Source organism: Orbicella faveolata, unplaced genomic scaffold, assembly GCF_042242905.1.
Source record: "Orbicella faveolata isolate gen_17 unplaced genomic scaffold, um_ofav_v1 contig_48, whole genome shotgun sequence".
NCBI classification, from domain to species: Eukaryota; Metazoa; Cnidaria; class Anthozoa; order Scleractinia; family Merulinidae; genus Orbicella; species Orbicella faveolata.
The window spans coordinates 7,245,001-7,257,297 of NW_028301578.1; the positions used below are offsets into that span (position 1 = coordinate 7,245,001).

Here is a 12,297-nt window from a genome sequence, read left to right on the forward strand (position 1 = left end):
AGCTAAGCCGAACATACCGGGAGACGTGTAACCGAGCGTCACTGAAGCTCCGAAAGTGGATTTAAACCTGGTGGTAGAGGAATGGGTGACGGTGCGAACAGACTTTATTTCTCGTGAAATACTTGTTTGGGTTGAAGTCGAATCCATGTTGTTGATCTCTCCGACATCCTGTACAATAGGCTTTATTGACTGAACTTCTGGCTCCCCGTAGTCGATATTCTTTACTTTAAAAGAAAAGTTCTCGTAGAAGATCTTCAGACGTTCCTTCGCCTTCTCTCCACTGCATCCGTTTTGATAATGGGACCTCCAGCTGTCACCATCTCTTATAAAATCTTGACCATTATGCTGACCTCTGCATCCTTTTGACCAACCGTATCCCAAGTAAAACGCCAAAAGACCCAAGTTATCAAGCGTCAAATCCATAGTTCTGGTCTTTACTTCATCTCCCGACTTCAGTGTTAGGACTTCTACAAGGAAAAGCGGAATAGAGGCTCTAGCCGTTATTAGCACGGGAACACGTTGACACATATACATGCAAATTCATTGTATCGCATGAAGTAAGCATTAACAGCACCAGTTACTGGGCTTTGCCAAGGTTTACATTTTCGACCGCAACTTACCAGCTTCAAATAAAACGCGACGAAAAAAATTTTGTTTTCAATACTAGCAATTTTCAATGCAAGAATAGGCCCTTTGCAGCTAAGCCATCGCGTGACCTATTTTTCATAACATTATGGGCTATAACTTAACGAATGCTAGAAATGGAAAAAGCATGTCGAAAACCATCAAAATGGCCACGTTTGATGCTCCCATCATTAGAGAATGAGAATTTATGACAGTCTGAATTTTAAAAAGAATCAGAAGATTTGTATGGAAAAAGTTGTTGGAGAGCAAGGCCTTCCTCTCCAGCAACATTTCCCATGCAAATCCTCTAAATTTTCTAAACTTACTCTTTAAATCCAGGGGCTTCAAACTTGGCCATTTTGGTATTTTCGATGCGCTCTTTCCATTTCTGGCATAGCCCATAATATAAAAATTTTCTTGGAAAACGTTGGTCACGTGACACCAGCTGCAAAGGGCCTCTAACCATTTCACCTGTTCTCAGGGTGAGCCTCTGCGAATATGGCAGTAGGATCCTCTAAAATAAGGTTACCGGCAGATCACTCAACCAACAATTCGTAGAGGTCTGACCACGTAAAATGGAAAACACTATCAACCTAGTACCGATTATTTTGCCTTTTGGACGTCACATATTAAACTTAGCTACCTCGTAGAGATGACTCAATAAGGTTCTATGGGAATGGGCGAAAGTAATATAGTAATATAGAAAAAGGTTAAAATCAAAAATAAAAAATAAAATTAAGTATACACTTTCTGTCTAAGATGGTGCTCAACTGAACTATGTAGTCGCAGACGGGGTAGCAAATTTGTGTTTTTGTTTAGCATGGCACGGCATAAGGTTTCCCAGCCCCTGCTGAGCCCTTGCCCTTGCGTAACGTTTCCCAGCCCTGCGGAAGAAAATGTCCGTTGTGTAAGGTTTCCCAGACCACCCGGAGCAATACTGCTTCATCTTTTTCAAATTCCCCTCCCTTCCCCTAAGCGGACAGTTACTCACCGTCATACATGTTGCAGCACCTAAGCTTGGTGATGCTAGAAAGTGACTCAGATGCACCTCTGTGTAATCCAACTACATAGAATCCCTCATCGTTGCATTTCCATGTATCACCTGCACCAACATCTTGATCTTTGCATTCTTTGTACCAGTAGGGTTGTAGTGCAGGTTTACAACACTGCGCCCACTGGATACTTTTTAACTGATGACTTCTTCCTCTGTGGAACCCATTAAGGAAATGCCCTGATGGACATGTAGCCCACCCTTCTCTGAAAAAGAAAGCCTCTTTAAGTGTCTTGTGAGAGGAACGCCACAAAGTGGAACGACAGGCACTTGATTCAATAAGTGCTTACTTCAGATTTGTTGCAACTAACCAGCAAAAAAATAAATTATTACACCATCAGGCTTCCGCCTATATGTTGTTCGCTGTATACGTAACAAATATAACTTCACTGTTGGGTAAAAGCCTTCTTGTAGTCAGTGTTAATGAGACCCATCCCAGGGAGGGAGCATAAAAGCATGTCATTAAAATGCTGCACCATAATCATCTTGCAACTCCATGGATCATCAACTACAGCAGTTATGAGTATCTATGCATGTAAACGCTACTTTGGGAGTACAATTATGTGGAGTGCACTAGCTATGCTGGGAGGTGATTTCAGAACAAAAAAAAGAAAAAAAGAAAAATTATACATCAAAGAAATAAAAACGATGATAAAAAAAGTGCTGATTTTTGGACAACATACCTCGAAAAGCTCAAGTCCCAGTCAGCGGATGTACACATGTGGGGTTTACTTTATGTATGTCAGGAGGCTGAGAGCATTTGGCATCTTTGATGTCTCTTAGATCATTGTGCGAGCCCATCGTCCTTTGAAATCCAGTTATGTATAAAAGGTTATGTTTTTCGTAATCTAAAAAGTGGCACGTTGCATATCCTGATTGAACAATTCTGTCCCCGAAAAAACTGCTGTCAACGCAGGACTGCAAGGTGAGACTTGGAAAGGTTAGAAGTGCCGGGAAGACGAAGGCCAGCATTCCAAAACCAAGAGGAGACACCATTGTACTGCACCTTCCTATAATGTTTCAAAACAGAAATAACCACTAAAAGACAAGTTATCTTTTAGGAGAAGAAATCTTACGTCATTTTTAAGTTTTAAATATCCCTCTGTGAAAAAAACGCAGACCCATTTTCTAAAAGCAAAGAATCGGCGAACAACAATCCCGTTCTCAAAGGCCTCGAGTTTTAATTTTGGCCAGCGGCGACCAATCGCCTCACCCTCTGGTCGACATAAAAACAAAACGAAAAAGGAACCAGAAACTACCGCTGCGATTGATGCTGGCTCATATTCCTATTTCGCCCAGGGTTTCGATTCTTTCTTGAAAAGATATTGTATCAGCGGATGACCACGAATAACTACGAAAAAGCGCGAGTCAAGATACAAAGAAAAAAAATGGGCCTTGAATATGGCATCACGTTTACGCCATTAAATAAATATTTTCCCCTATTTATGAAAACGAAATTCTTTTAAATACTGAAAAAAAAAGTCTTCTTGCACCGTACCAAAAATTCTGAAAATTTCCAGTTCTAAAATTTAATTTAAAACTCGCAGCAAACAGTGGATACACTTTAACAGTGATCAAGGCATAGCTGAGCAAGGTAAATTTGAAAATTACTCCTAGAAGTTGTTCACTCGCAGGATCAATGAAGTAAGTAAGTGCGTCACTCGACAAAATGTTGAACGGGTCAGTTCTTCCCTATAAACAGTGATGTATATGTTTTAGTAGCAAACAGTAGATACACTGTATCGACAGTTTTCAAGGCATATGTTTGATAAGGTAAAATTAATTTAAAATTCTTTCCAGAAGTAGTCCGCTCTTACGGTCAAAGGAATAACTTAGTAAGTACGTGGCTATACAAAATGTTGAACGATATCAATTCTCTCCTATTAAAATCGATATTTGTCAGTGATATGTACATACATGCATAACAAGTGTTTTTTGAAATAATTTTAAGAGGCTGTTTCATCTTTGTTATAGCCAAATCAAGCTATCAAATGGTTCTTTCCTTTTTTCTTTTCTCTCTTTGTTTTCACATACTTTAGACAATTTGGATTTTGAATTGAGAATGTCTCATGAAGTGTCTACGATCATAACTTACCAAAGCAGGCAGTATTTTGCAGTTAGGTACTGTAGTGAGGTCCACAGTGTGCAAAAATGTTTGGACCTAGTCTGCAACAAAAAGATGTATCTATTACCAAAAAGCATTTGAAAAACATAATCTATTATTAAAGCGTAAAGGAAGGAATTATTTCATTTTTGCCTGTTCTGGTCCTTGTATTCAGTCCAGTGAACAAAGGGATTATTATTTCGTCTGTCAAAGGCAGCAAAATAAAGTTTAAACTGAACGACCGAAATAGACAAAATAAAAATTGCGTGCTAAAGAAAAAGGCATTTAGTATACTTTTGTCCATATGAAAGTTTGTAAATTACTTTCTTTTTTTGTTATTTTGAAAAGAGATGTAAAACATATAATTAGTAATCATTTATTAAGAAGTGAACGTGACCATAATAATTTTGACAAAGTTGCTGAGTGATCTGTAGAACAGAACACTGAAATGTCATATTTTTATGATTGTCATTAAAGCTAACCAGGCACACATTAGTGTTTTAAAATTTCCTTCAAGTCTGAGAAAAATTAATACATAACGTATAAGCTTCCTTGAAATAGGCAGCGTCTTTTTATGACAACAAAAACGATGAAAACATTAGTAACTTTTCATATCGGAATTCAATGTTATTTGAAAGATAACTTGTGTGCTATATGGAGGAGAATGAAGAGATGACTTGTGTTGAAAATCCCATTGTCAAAGAAAACGAAAAGTACACCTGAAAACACCTTGCTTGTCACGGAATCAGACTTTGAGCGGTAACGAATAAAATAAATAAGTGTAAAATAATCATTGAGACATTTGGCGTAATTATCAACTACAACTCCAAGGATTATTTAATTAGAGACAAGGGAAAGTAATTACATCGATGAACAATTTTGGGTGACGAATATATCATATTTCCTTATACTGAACGCTTGTTGAAGGTTTACAGTAAACCTGACACTATATGGCTTTCATATCAAAGGCCAAGACTAACATCGAGAAAATTAATAAGTTCTAAAAAGTGTCAATCTTTTGTTCACTAGCTTGTTCGTCGGATTGGCTGTTTCGACAATGATCCGACTTTTCACAATCTTTTAGTACGGGTAACCCGCTTTAGACTGGCCCTTTACGAAAAAAATAAAATGCTTTTTTTAACACATAAGGTATTTTCGAGCCTTGAATTGTCAAATCCAACTACCGTCGAAGCGCGTGTCTTGACATCTTGACCGTACAGTGGCGTGTAATTGAAGATAAAATAAATAAAATTTCGCGCAATTGAGTAGTTTCCAGTTTTGAAATTGTTTTAAACTGATATTTCTTAAACTATTTATAAATTCATGATTTAAAAAACGTTGCAACCATTTCAAGTTTTATTAAGCATAGATTCAGCACTTCTTAGATAGCTGCCTGTTCCAGAAGGTCTCCTTTTTAAAATCTTCTCGAGAGAGGGAATTTACTTTACCATGTGGCACAAACATATTTTAGTTTGACAGGTTTTCTATTATTTCCTCGAGGATGGATGCCTTGAATGCTCTGTTTGATATTGAGCTACCTCACGGATTGCGCATCTTGAAAAGCCTAGCATATTTTTTTTTTAAGTTTGTCGTTTCCAATCCGTGTTATATCTTCTCCATCCTTGATCATCCTTGTTCCTTTATGGTTTAGTAATATCTCTTAAGTGTTTTTCTATGTTAGTAAACTATTATTTTCAGGTTTACTTAAGTTTAAAGTTAATTTTTTATGTGGCCAAAACAACTCAAAATACCTTGGCTGAGCTCCTTTAAGTCATCCCAGCCGTCACCATTGAACTCTTGACGTGAAACGAAACTGTCTACTTTCTACATTACAGCATATCGTACATTCCTGCTTATGATGTGGCCAAATAGTCCAGTTTGGCTGACATTCTTGGTGTGTAGCTTATGTTCGTCCTTTTCAGGTAAGTGCATGAAATATCATAGATTGGTCATTTATGTTCAGGTACAATATTATGTTAGGAAATTGGAATATGATGTGAGAATTCGAAAAGTTCAAGAAACGGCGTCGTTTCGTCAGGGAGTGGGGTGGTTTGACTAATAAAGAGTGTATGGGGTTCTAAAGTGAAATTTAACTTGCTTGAACAACTCCATCATATCTTATCAAGGGAGGGGTGTTTAACCTACTTAAATTGCCTTCGAATATCCTACAAACAGTCACGAAACAGATGGTTGAGGGGAATAAGATTTGTCGAGCAGAAAACAGTTGAAATTGAATTCATATATGTAGCAAGAAAAGAAAGAATCAATTTAACGGGGCTACACCTTCAAGAAGCGTTTTGTAAGATCAAGCTGAACTACTTTGGACCCTGTGTGATGAATTTATGCCTTTTACTAAAGATTTAAAGTTGGAGGTTGGAATGTGCTCGGGCTGGGTCATTCTGTTTCGTATAGATTTTCTTGAATTAGATCAGGACTCACCACAACCAGGGCTAAAAGCAGGTACCGGTCAACCGTCAGGGTAACATCGCTAATCTGTTAACAAGGGCATCAGCGATATTCGTTATCCTTAGAGAAAGTCTAGATGGTGCAACATGCAAGTTTTGTAGCGTGCGACTTACAATGTGCAAAAATCTTATCGTACGTAATTTTAACTTTAAAGATTGTTTTAGGCAGGGATTCTCCAGGGGTCTTTGAACATGTTTCGTAAAGGCCAAAGTCAACGGTTGTACCATCTAAAACATCTCCGCGGAAGCTTAAGATAATCATCGGTACATGCAAGTATGTAAAACTAATCAGTTTCTACCGGAACTGATCATAAATGTGACGCATCCGATTAAATTCCTTAGATTGGAATGATTTTACTTGACTTCAGGAGGTGGTAAAAGCACTGGCTGCTTTTCATATGTTAATTTAACAGTCGATTTTAGGTTTTATCATCGAGCTGTTAAGAATGCACGTGGGAAGACACCATGGAGGGCATTGAGAAAGCCCAAAAGCTACTCGAGGTGCGGTCGAGAGCTGTAGCTTTGAAGATACCACGATAATCGATCATGTCATTTCCCTGGTCAAGTCTTTCTCAAACACAAATTGGAAACGGCCGGTGTTGGTGCGTTTTCAAATTTCTCCGCCGTAGTGTGGACAGAAACATTTGATGCGTTTTTAAAGTGAAAACGCCATTTTCAAATTCAATCCGACGTACTGTAGACGTGGCCTTAACGACATACGTGTTTTCTCTCCTGCCCAGTTGCTGCACGCCCATGTTTTATGCAAGACTGGAGTAATAGCTTTAACAAAAAGGGAGAAATGAGGTGTGAAAGGTCTGACGGATATTACTACGTGGTCGGCTTTGAACGGGATGGCACGGACAACTTAAACGGAATAAAGAAAGCCAAATGCTGCGCGCGAGATCAAGCTTTCTGGAACACGCCTACCCAATGCCAGATGCCGGACTGGGCCGCAAAAATGGATGGGTGAGAAACATATTGTTTTCCCTCTTCGCACTTTAGATCCACCGCAAAGTTTATCTTGCCCTTTGTAGGTGATTCGCTATAAAGAGGGTCAATTATACTGTGGCGGTTTCACAACTTAAGTCAGTTTTGAGTGCCGTTTGGCGGGTACATTCACATTTATCTGGCGGTTTACAGTTAAGAAATTATTGCGCAGTTGGAGGAAATCATAAATTTGGCTCGCGGTTTACGGTACGTTTTTGCGTGTTTTTGTGGCGGTCATTCAAACAGAATTACTGAGCTCAGAAGACTGAGCGGTAACTTTGTCTTGCTTGAAGCTTCTCCTTTAACAAAGATTGACTTTAGGGCTAGAGTAAGTCTTGTGGTGTTTGTGCAGAGAAATACGATTATTAAGCTAAAGATCATTTATGATGACGCACGTTTTCGGTTTTTAGGAGAGAATAAAAGCGGTCTGCGATTTCGAAGGTACAAAATTTGGCGGTTTGCGGAAGGTAATAGACCTTCTAAAAAAATAAAACATCACAAAACAAAAAAAAAACCCTGCATTATGAAGCCAAGATGAAAAAATTGCCTTGCGATCACGTGATAAAGGTAGCGTTCTTTTAATAAAAAATGGATTTTTTTACAAGATGGACCTCTTCAACAGTCTGTGTAATTCCTGGCGAGACCAACAGATCAAAATTGATGTTTGGAAATAAATGAATCGGTCATCTGATTTAGGTGATTCCACAAAATTGCTTTTTGCATCCTCGCTGCGTTCGATTTTCGCGTCATCAGCGCGCGCCCGAGCGCGCGCACATAAACAACATTATTTCTTTCAAGATAAGCTCGACAGCGAAATATACATTTTTCAGAAATTATTATTAATTCCTGATAACTAGGGTAACCTTAGGGGGTTAAAGAGTTACTAAAACGGTCCTAAATATTGCCCAAAAAGGGCGCAGTGATACCCATTTTTATTGCACTTTTACAATACGGCGGCAATACTGAGAAATTAGTTCATGCTTTTATTAGTAGTAGATTGGATTATTGTAATAGCCTTCTGTATGGAATCCCGGAATATCAGACTATGAAATTGCAACGTGTTATGAATGCGAGTGCAAGACTTATATATCGTGCGCACAAGTTCTGTCATATAACACCTCTACTCGCAGAATTACATTGGTTACCAGTGCGCGCCAGTATACATTATAAGATACTCTTGATAACTTTTAAAATTTTGCATGGCCTATCACCTAAGTACCTTTCAGATTTAATTAGTATTCAACAGCCTTCGTCCTACCATTTGAGGCGCAACGACAATGGTCGTTTGTTGGAAAGACCAAGTGTGAAAGCCAAGAAATCATTGGAAGACAGAGCTTTCCAGGTAGCTGCTCCTTTCCTATGGAATAAGCTGCCAAGGTCCGCGCGCGAAGCAACGAATTTAGAATCTTTTAAGACTTTAATTAAGACATTTTTATTTAAGGAATCATTTCAGTTATCTCAGCATATCTATATCTTTATTTGTAATTATCTTTTACCCATTTAATGTAAATTTTTTTTTATGATTTTGATGGAAAGATTTGTAAAATTTTAGTTATTAATTACTGTTGTGATGCGCTTTTGAATATTTTATAGAAAAGGCGCAATACAAATAATAAATGTTAATGTTAATGTTAATTGAGAGTCGAAAGTAATCAGGCAGTTACATTGGTTTTGGTTTTGGTTTTGGTTTGAGATTGGCTGAGCGGTCTAATTGGTAGGTAATTGGCCTGGTTTCAGTTTTTGTACATTCAATCGAGAGTACTCCATGCAAAACATAATTACCTGCAAGCCAAGTGTTCTTATAAATGCCCCTTCTTTTTAAATTGCATTCCCCATTCATTCTTTTTAAATTGCATTTTCCCATTGTATTGAAGTCTTCAATTAACTTTATTTTATTACTCTTGCTGCTCTGTTTTCGCCGTCCTATTGCCAGGCTTTTGTTGTTATTGTTGTTGTGTTTTGTATTTGTTATAGGAATCTTTGTTAACATTATTGATTGTCATTGAAATATGTGATTATGCTGACGATGATACTGATAATGATGACGGTGACGATGATAATGATGATGATGTTGATGAGGAGGAGGAGGATGATGATAATTAACAGATATTTCACGACCATGCGTTGGAAGTAAAATGGTAGATAGCCTCAACATCTCAGCATGGCATCTCATATCCAACAAGCGCGAGTGGAATAATTATTTTATTAAAACGCTCCCAAAATATAGAAAATTAAACTAAAATTAAATTTAAAAACGCCCCAGAAAATCACGCGCACCGTTACTATATTCGTGGAGCATGGTTTAATGGCTCATAACCCTTGATGGCTAAGCCAATGAAAACTCTCGCATTGCATTATTCAATGATTCAGTTTATAATCACAATGCTTATTTCGCAAAATGCTCTTTAGGACTGGAACAAGCACATGCCAGCAGGGTTTTTATCTCAGAGGGCTGGCCCGCGGAGACAGTAGCAGCGTCGGCAGTATTGATTGGGGCATATGCTGTAAATCATCACATCATCGCTATAGGTGGAGAGATTGTTATGACGAGGATGTAAGCAACACTTTTAACAAAGCTGGCCTCAGCGAGTGTAGAAAAGAGGGAAGCTTTATCACTGGTTTCCATAAACAAACATCAGGCGGCCAATTGTCAAGCATTAAAAAGTTTAAATGTTGTAAAATGGAGAAGGGTGAGTCCAGTGATTATTCCAGTCTAAACTTACGTCAAAGTAGTTTAGAGCGTTTTCACATGATGGGAATTAGGCAGTCTGCTCTGAAATGGGTTATAGTCTTCTAGAAGAAGAGTAACTCCCCTATACAATGACGAATCTAGATCCCTGCTCAAATGTTACGATAGCGGCAGTTAATCTTCTGATTAGCGTACTAACTTCAGAGTGTCTTCTAGCAGGCAAGAAAAGCAGGCGAGCAAATCGCATACAGTCGAACCTCCCGTAAGCGACCACCCAAAATGTCAAGGAAGTAGTCGCTTAGGAGACCTTAGACTATATTTGGTCAAAATTTTGCCTCTTTCGCAGATGGTAGCAATAGAGACTTGCCCCATGTTTTAAATGTTTTATTTATATAAGAAGTCAATTTCGAGAAAAATATGGTACTTCCCATTGAGAAATTTGCGTCTTTTGTACTATTTAGGAATACGATAATGTTACACCACCCTATTGTTCAATTTCCGCTCTATTAGCTGTGAAGTGGTCGATTACGGGAGGTTTAAAACAAAAGAAAATTTCCAACTTTTAACTCTAAAAGTGGTCGCAGTCGCTTAAGAGAGGTGGTCGCTTACAAGAGGTTCCAAATGTAGTGATTTGCCTTGGAAACTTTTGGTATCGACTGAGATGAGGAAAGGTTTCAAGTAGTAAATATTTCCTCATCAAAGCTGGAAACATAAATCCAAAGTTCTGCTCCAGTTGCAATTCTTAGTTTAATTTGATATAAGACGAGTTACAGTTTAAGTACAGAGATCAGTTAATATTTTGCAATGAGAAAGATTTGGATCTTGTGGAGTAACTGTATATATTTAACGGAAGTTAGTGGGCAAACCGTTAGTTCCGTCTGCAGTCGTCATTACATGAATGAAATGACGCAAGAAGAATGACTGATGCCTTTCTTTTTTCTAGAAATCCCCCAACTCGCAACACTATACCAACTGAAACAGCGTGTTATGGATACCACCATGAATTACATCGGAACGCTGGCTAGCTATATGGGGTATGCATGGTCAAGTGGATGCTGGGCTAAAAGAGTTGGTGAAGATTTTCGCAAGAAAGGCGACACCTGGGAGTCGACATACAGAGAAGATCGCTGCGAGCTTAAAGGTGGACCCAAGAAGGACGTTCGCTTGAAGATCGCCTACGAAAACTTTGCCTTCACAATGAAATATGTAAAATTTGGAAAGTCAATCAAGCCCCCTATTACCTTGGATCAGGAAAAACAGCTGATGAATTCCCCCGACAAAAGCTACAGCAAGGTCGTCACAAACAGAAAGAGTAACCCAGGTTATTCATCTGAAGTGCACGTTGATATTCGAGTTGCAAACACCCTAAAAAACGTCCAGCGAAGCAGTTGGGATTCCTATTTCGGAATGGAAGCTGGCATGGAATACGAGCCACCAACTGCGACAGGCGGGGTGGGGTTTTCCGCGAAAACAAGTTTTAGCTACGGATGGGGTGGGGATGAAGAAGAGACCACTGTCACTAACGACTGGCACATTCTAAAGATTGTTGAAAAGAAAGCACTTCCACCAAAAACTTTTGCTAAATGGCATGCATTCAAAAAGCCCCAGACAGTGACCATTCCCTACACAGCTACCATCGTTCCTACATTCTCTGTTAAACTGGAAGGCTACATGAAATGGGGAGGTGGTTACGATGGAGCTACAACCAATTTCCATCAGGATCATGGTGGCTCTGGTGATCGTAATGAGGTGGAGCACAGCTTTGGAAGTGCCCACAAACCATTCTACGAAGACCTGAAAGACCAGGTGGAGCAGAACATGCACCCTTGGCAATGGCATGCTATGAAGCAAAGATACCCATACGCACAATTGTACATCGATCAGCTGATAAATAAAGATTTATATGCATTCACTATGGAGGGCCAGTTTGAGGACACCACAGAAAATGAAATAAAGTCATATTGGTATCCATCACGACCCATCGAGGGAATGGAAGAGGAAGACGAAATGGCGAATTTGACTGCCCAAGCCGACCAAGCGGAAAAGTTCTCAGGGTTTCCACGCATATTTCCTCCGACACCCAAGGTCAAGATTATCGACAACAGCAAGGAGACGGAAATTCCTCCTGTCAAGAACTTTGACGACCAAGATGAAGCAAAACCTGAACCTACGGTGTTTCCTCGTATCCATCCCCCGGCACCCAAGGTTAAACCCATCGACAACAGTAAAGAGATGAAGCCACTTCCTATTGAAGAAAAGGAAGAGTAAGACTAGGACTGATGGTGTTGAGTTGAAAGCAAGCTGTTTGAGTGTTAGCTAGAATGAGAAATGTACTCGATCTCAATGTAAGTCGATTAAATGAAGACTTGTGCAGTCA

The 12,297-nt window shown here is 39.0% G+C and overlaps 1 protein-coding gene and 1 pseudogene across 1 annotated transcript; one reads left to right on the forward strand and one right to left on the reverse strand.

Annotated features, from left to right (window-relative positions):
* The window catches only part of LOC149096258 (uncharacterized), a 3,372-nt pseudogene extending 692 nt beyond the window's left edge, over nt 1-2,680 (reverse strand).
* Nucleotides 2,681-5,374: 2,694 nt separating this feature from the next.
* Nucleotides 5,375-12,297, forward strand: LOC149096259 (uncharacterized). The gene is made up of 4 exons (XM_089281382.1): nt 5,375-5,701; nt 6,985-7,210; nt 9,641-9,921; nt 10,864-12,297. The coding sequence occupies exons 1-4, from the start codon at nt 5,635-5,637 to the stop codon at nt 12,186-12,188; spliced, it is 1,899 nt and encodes a 632-aa protein (XP_089137508.1). The 5' UTR covers nt 5,375-5,634; the 3' UTR covers nt 12,189-12,297.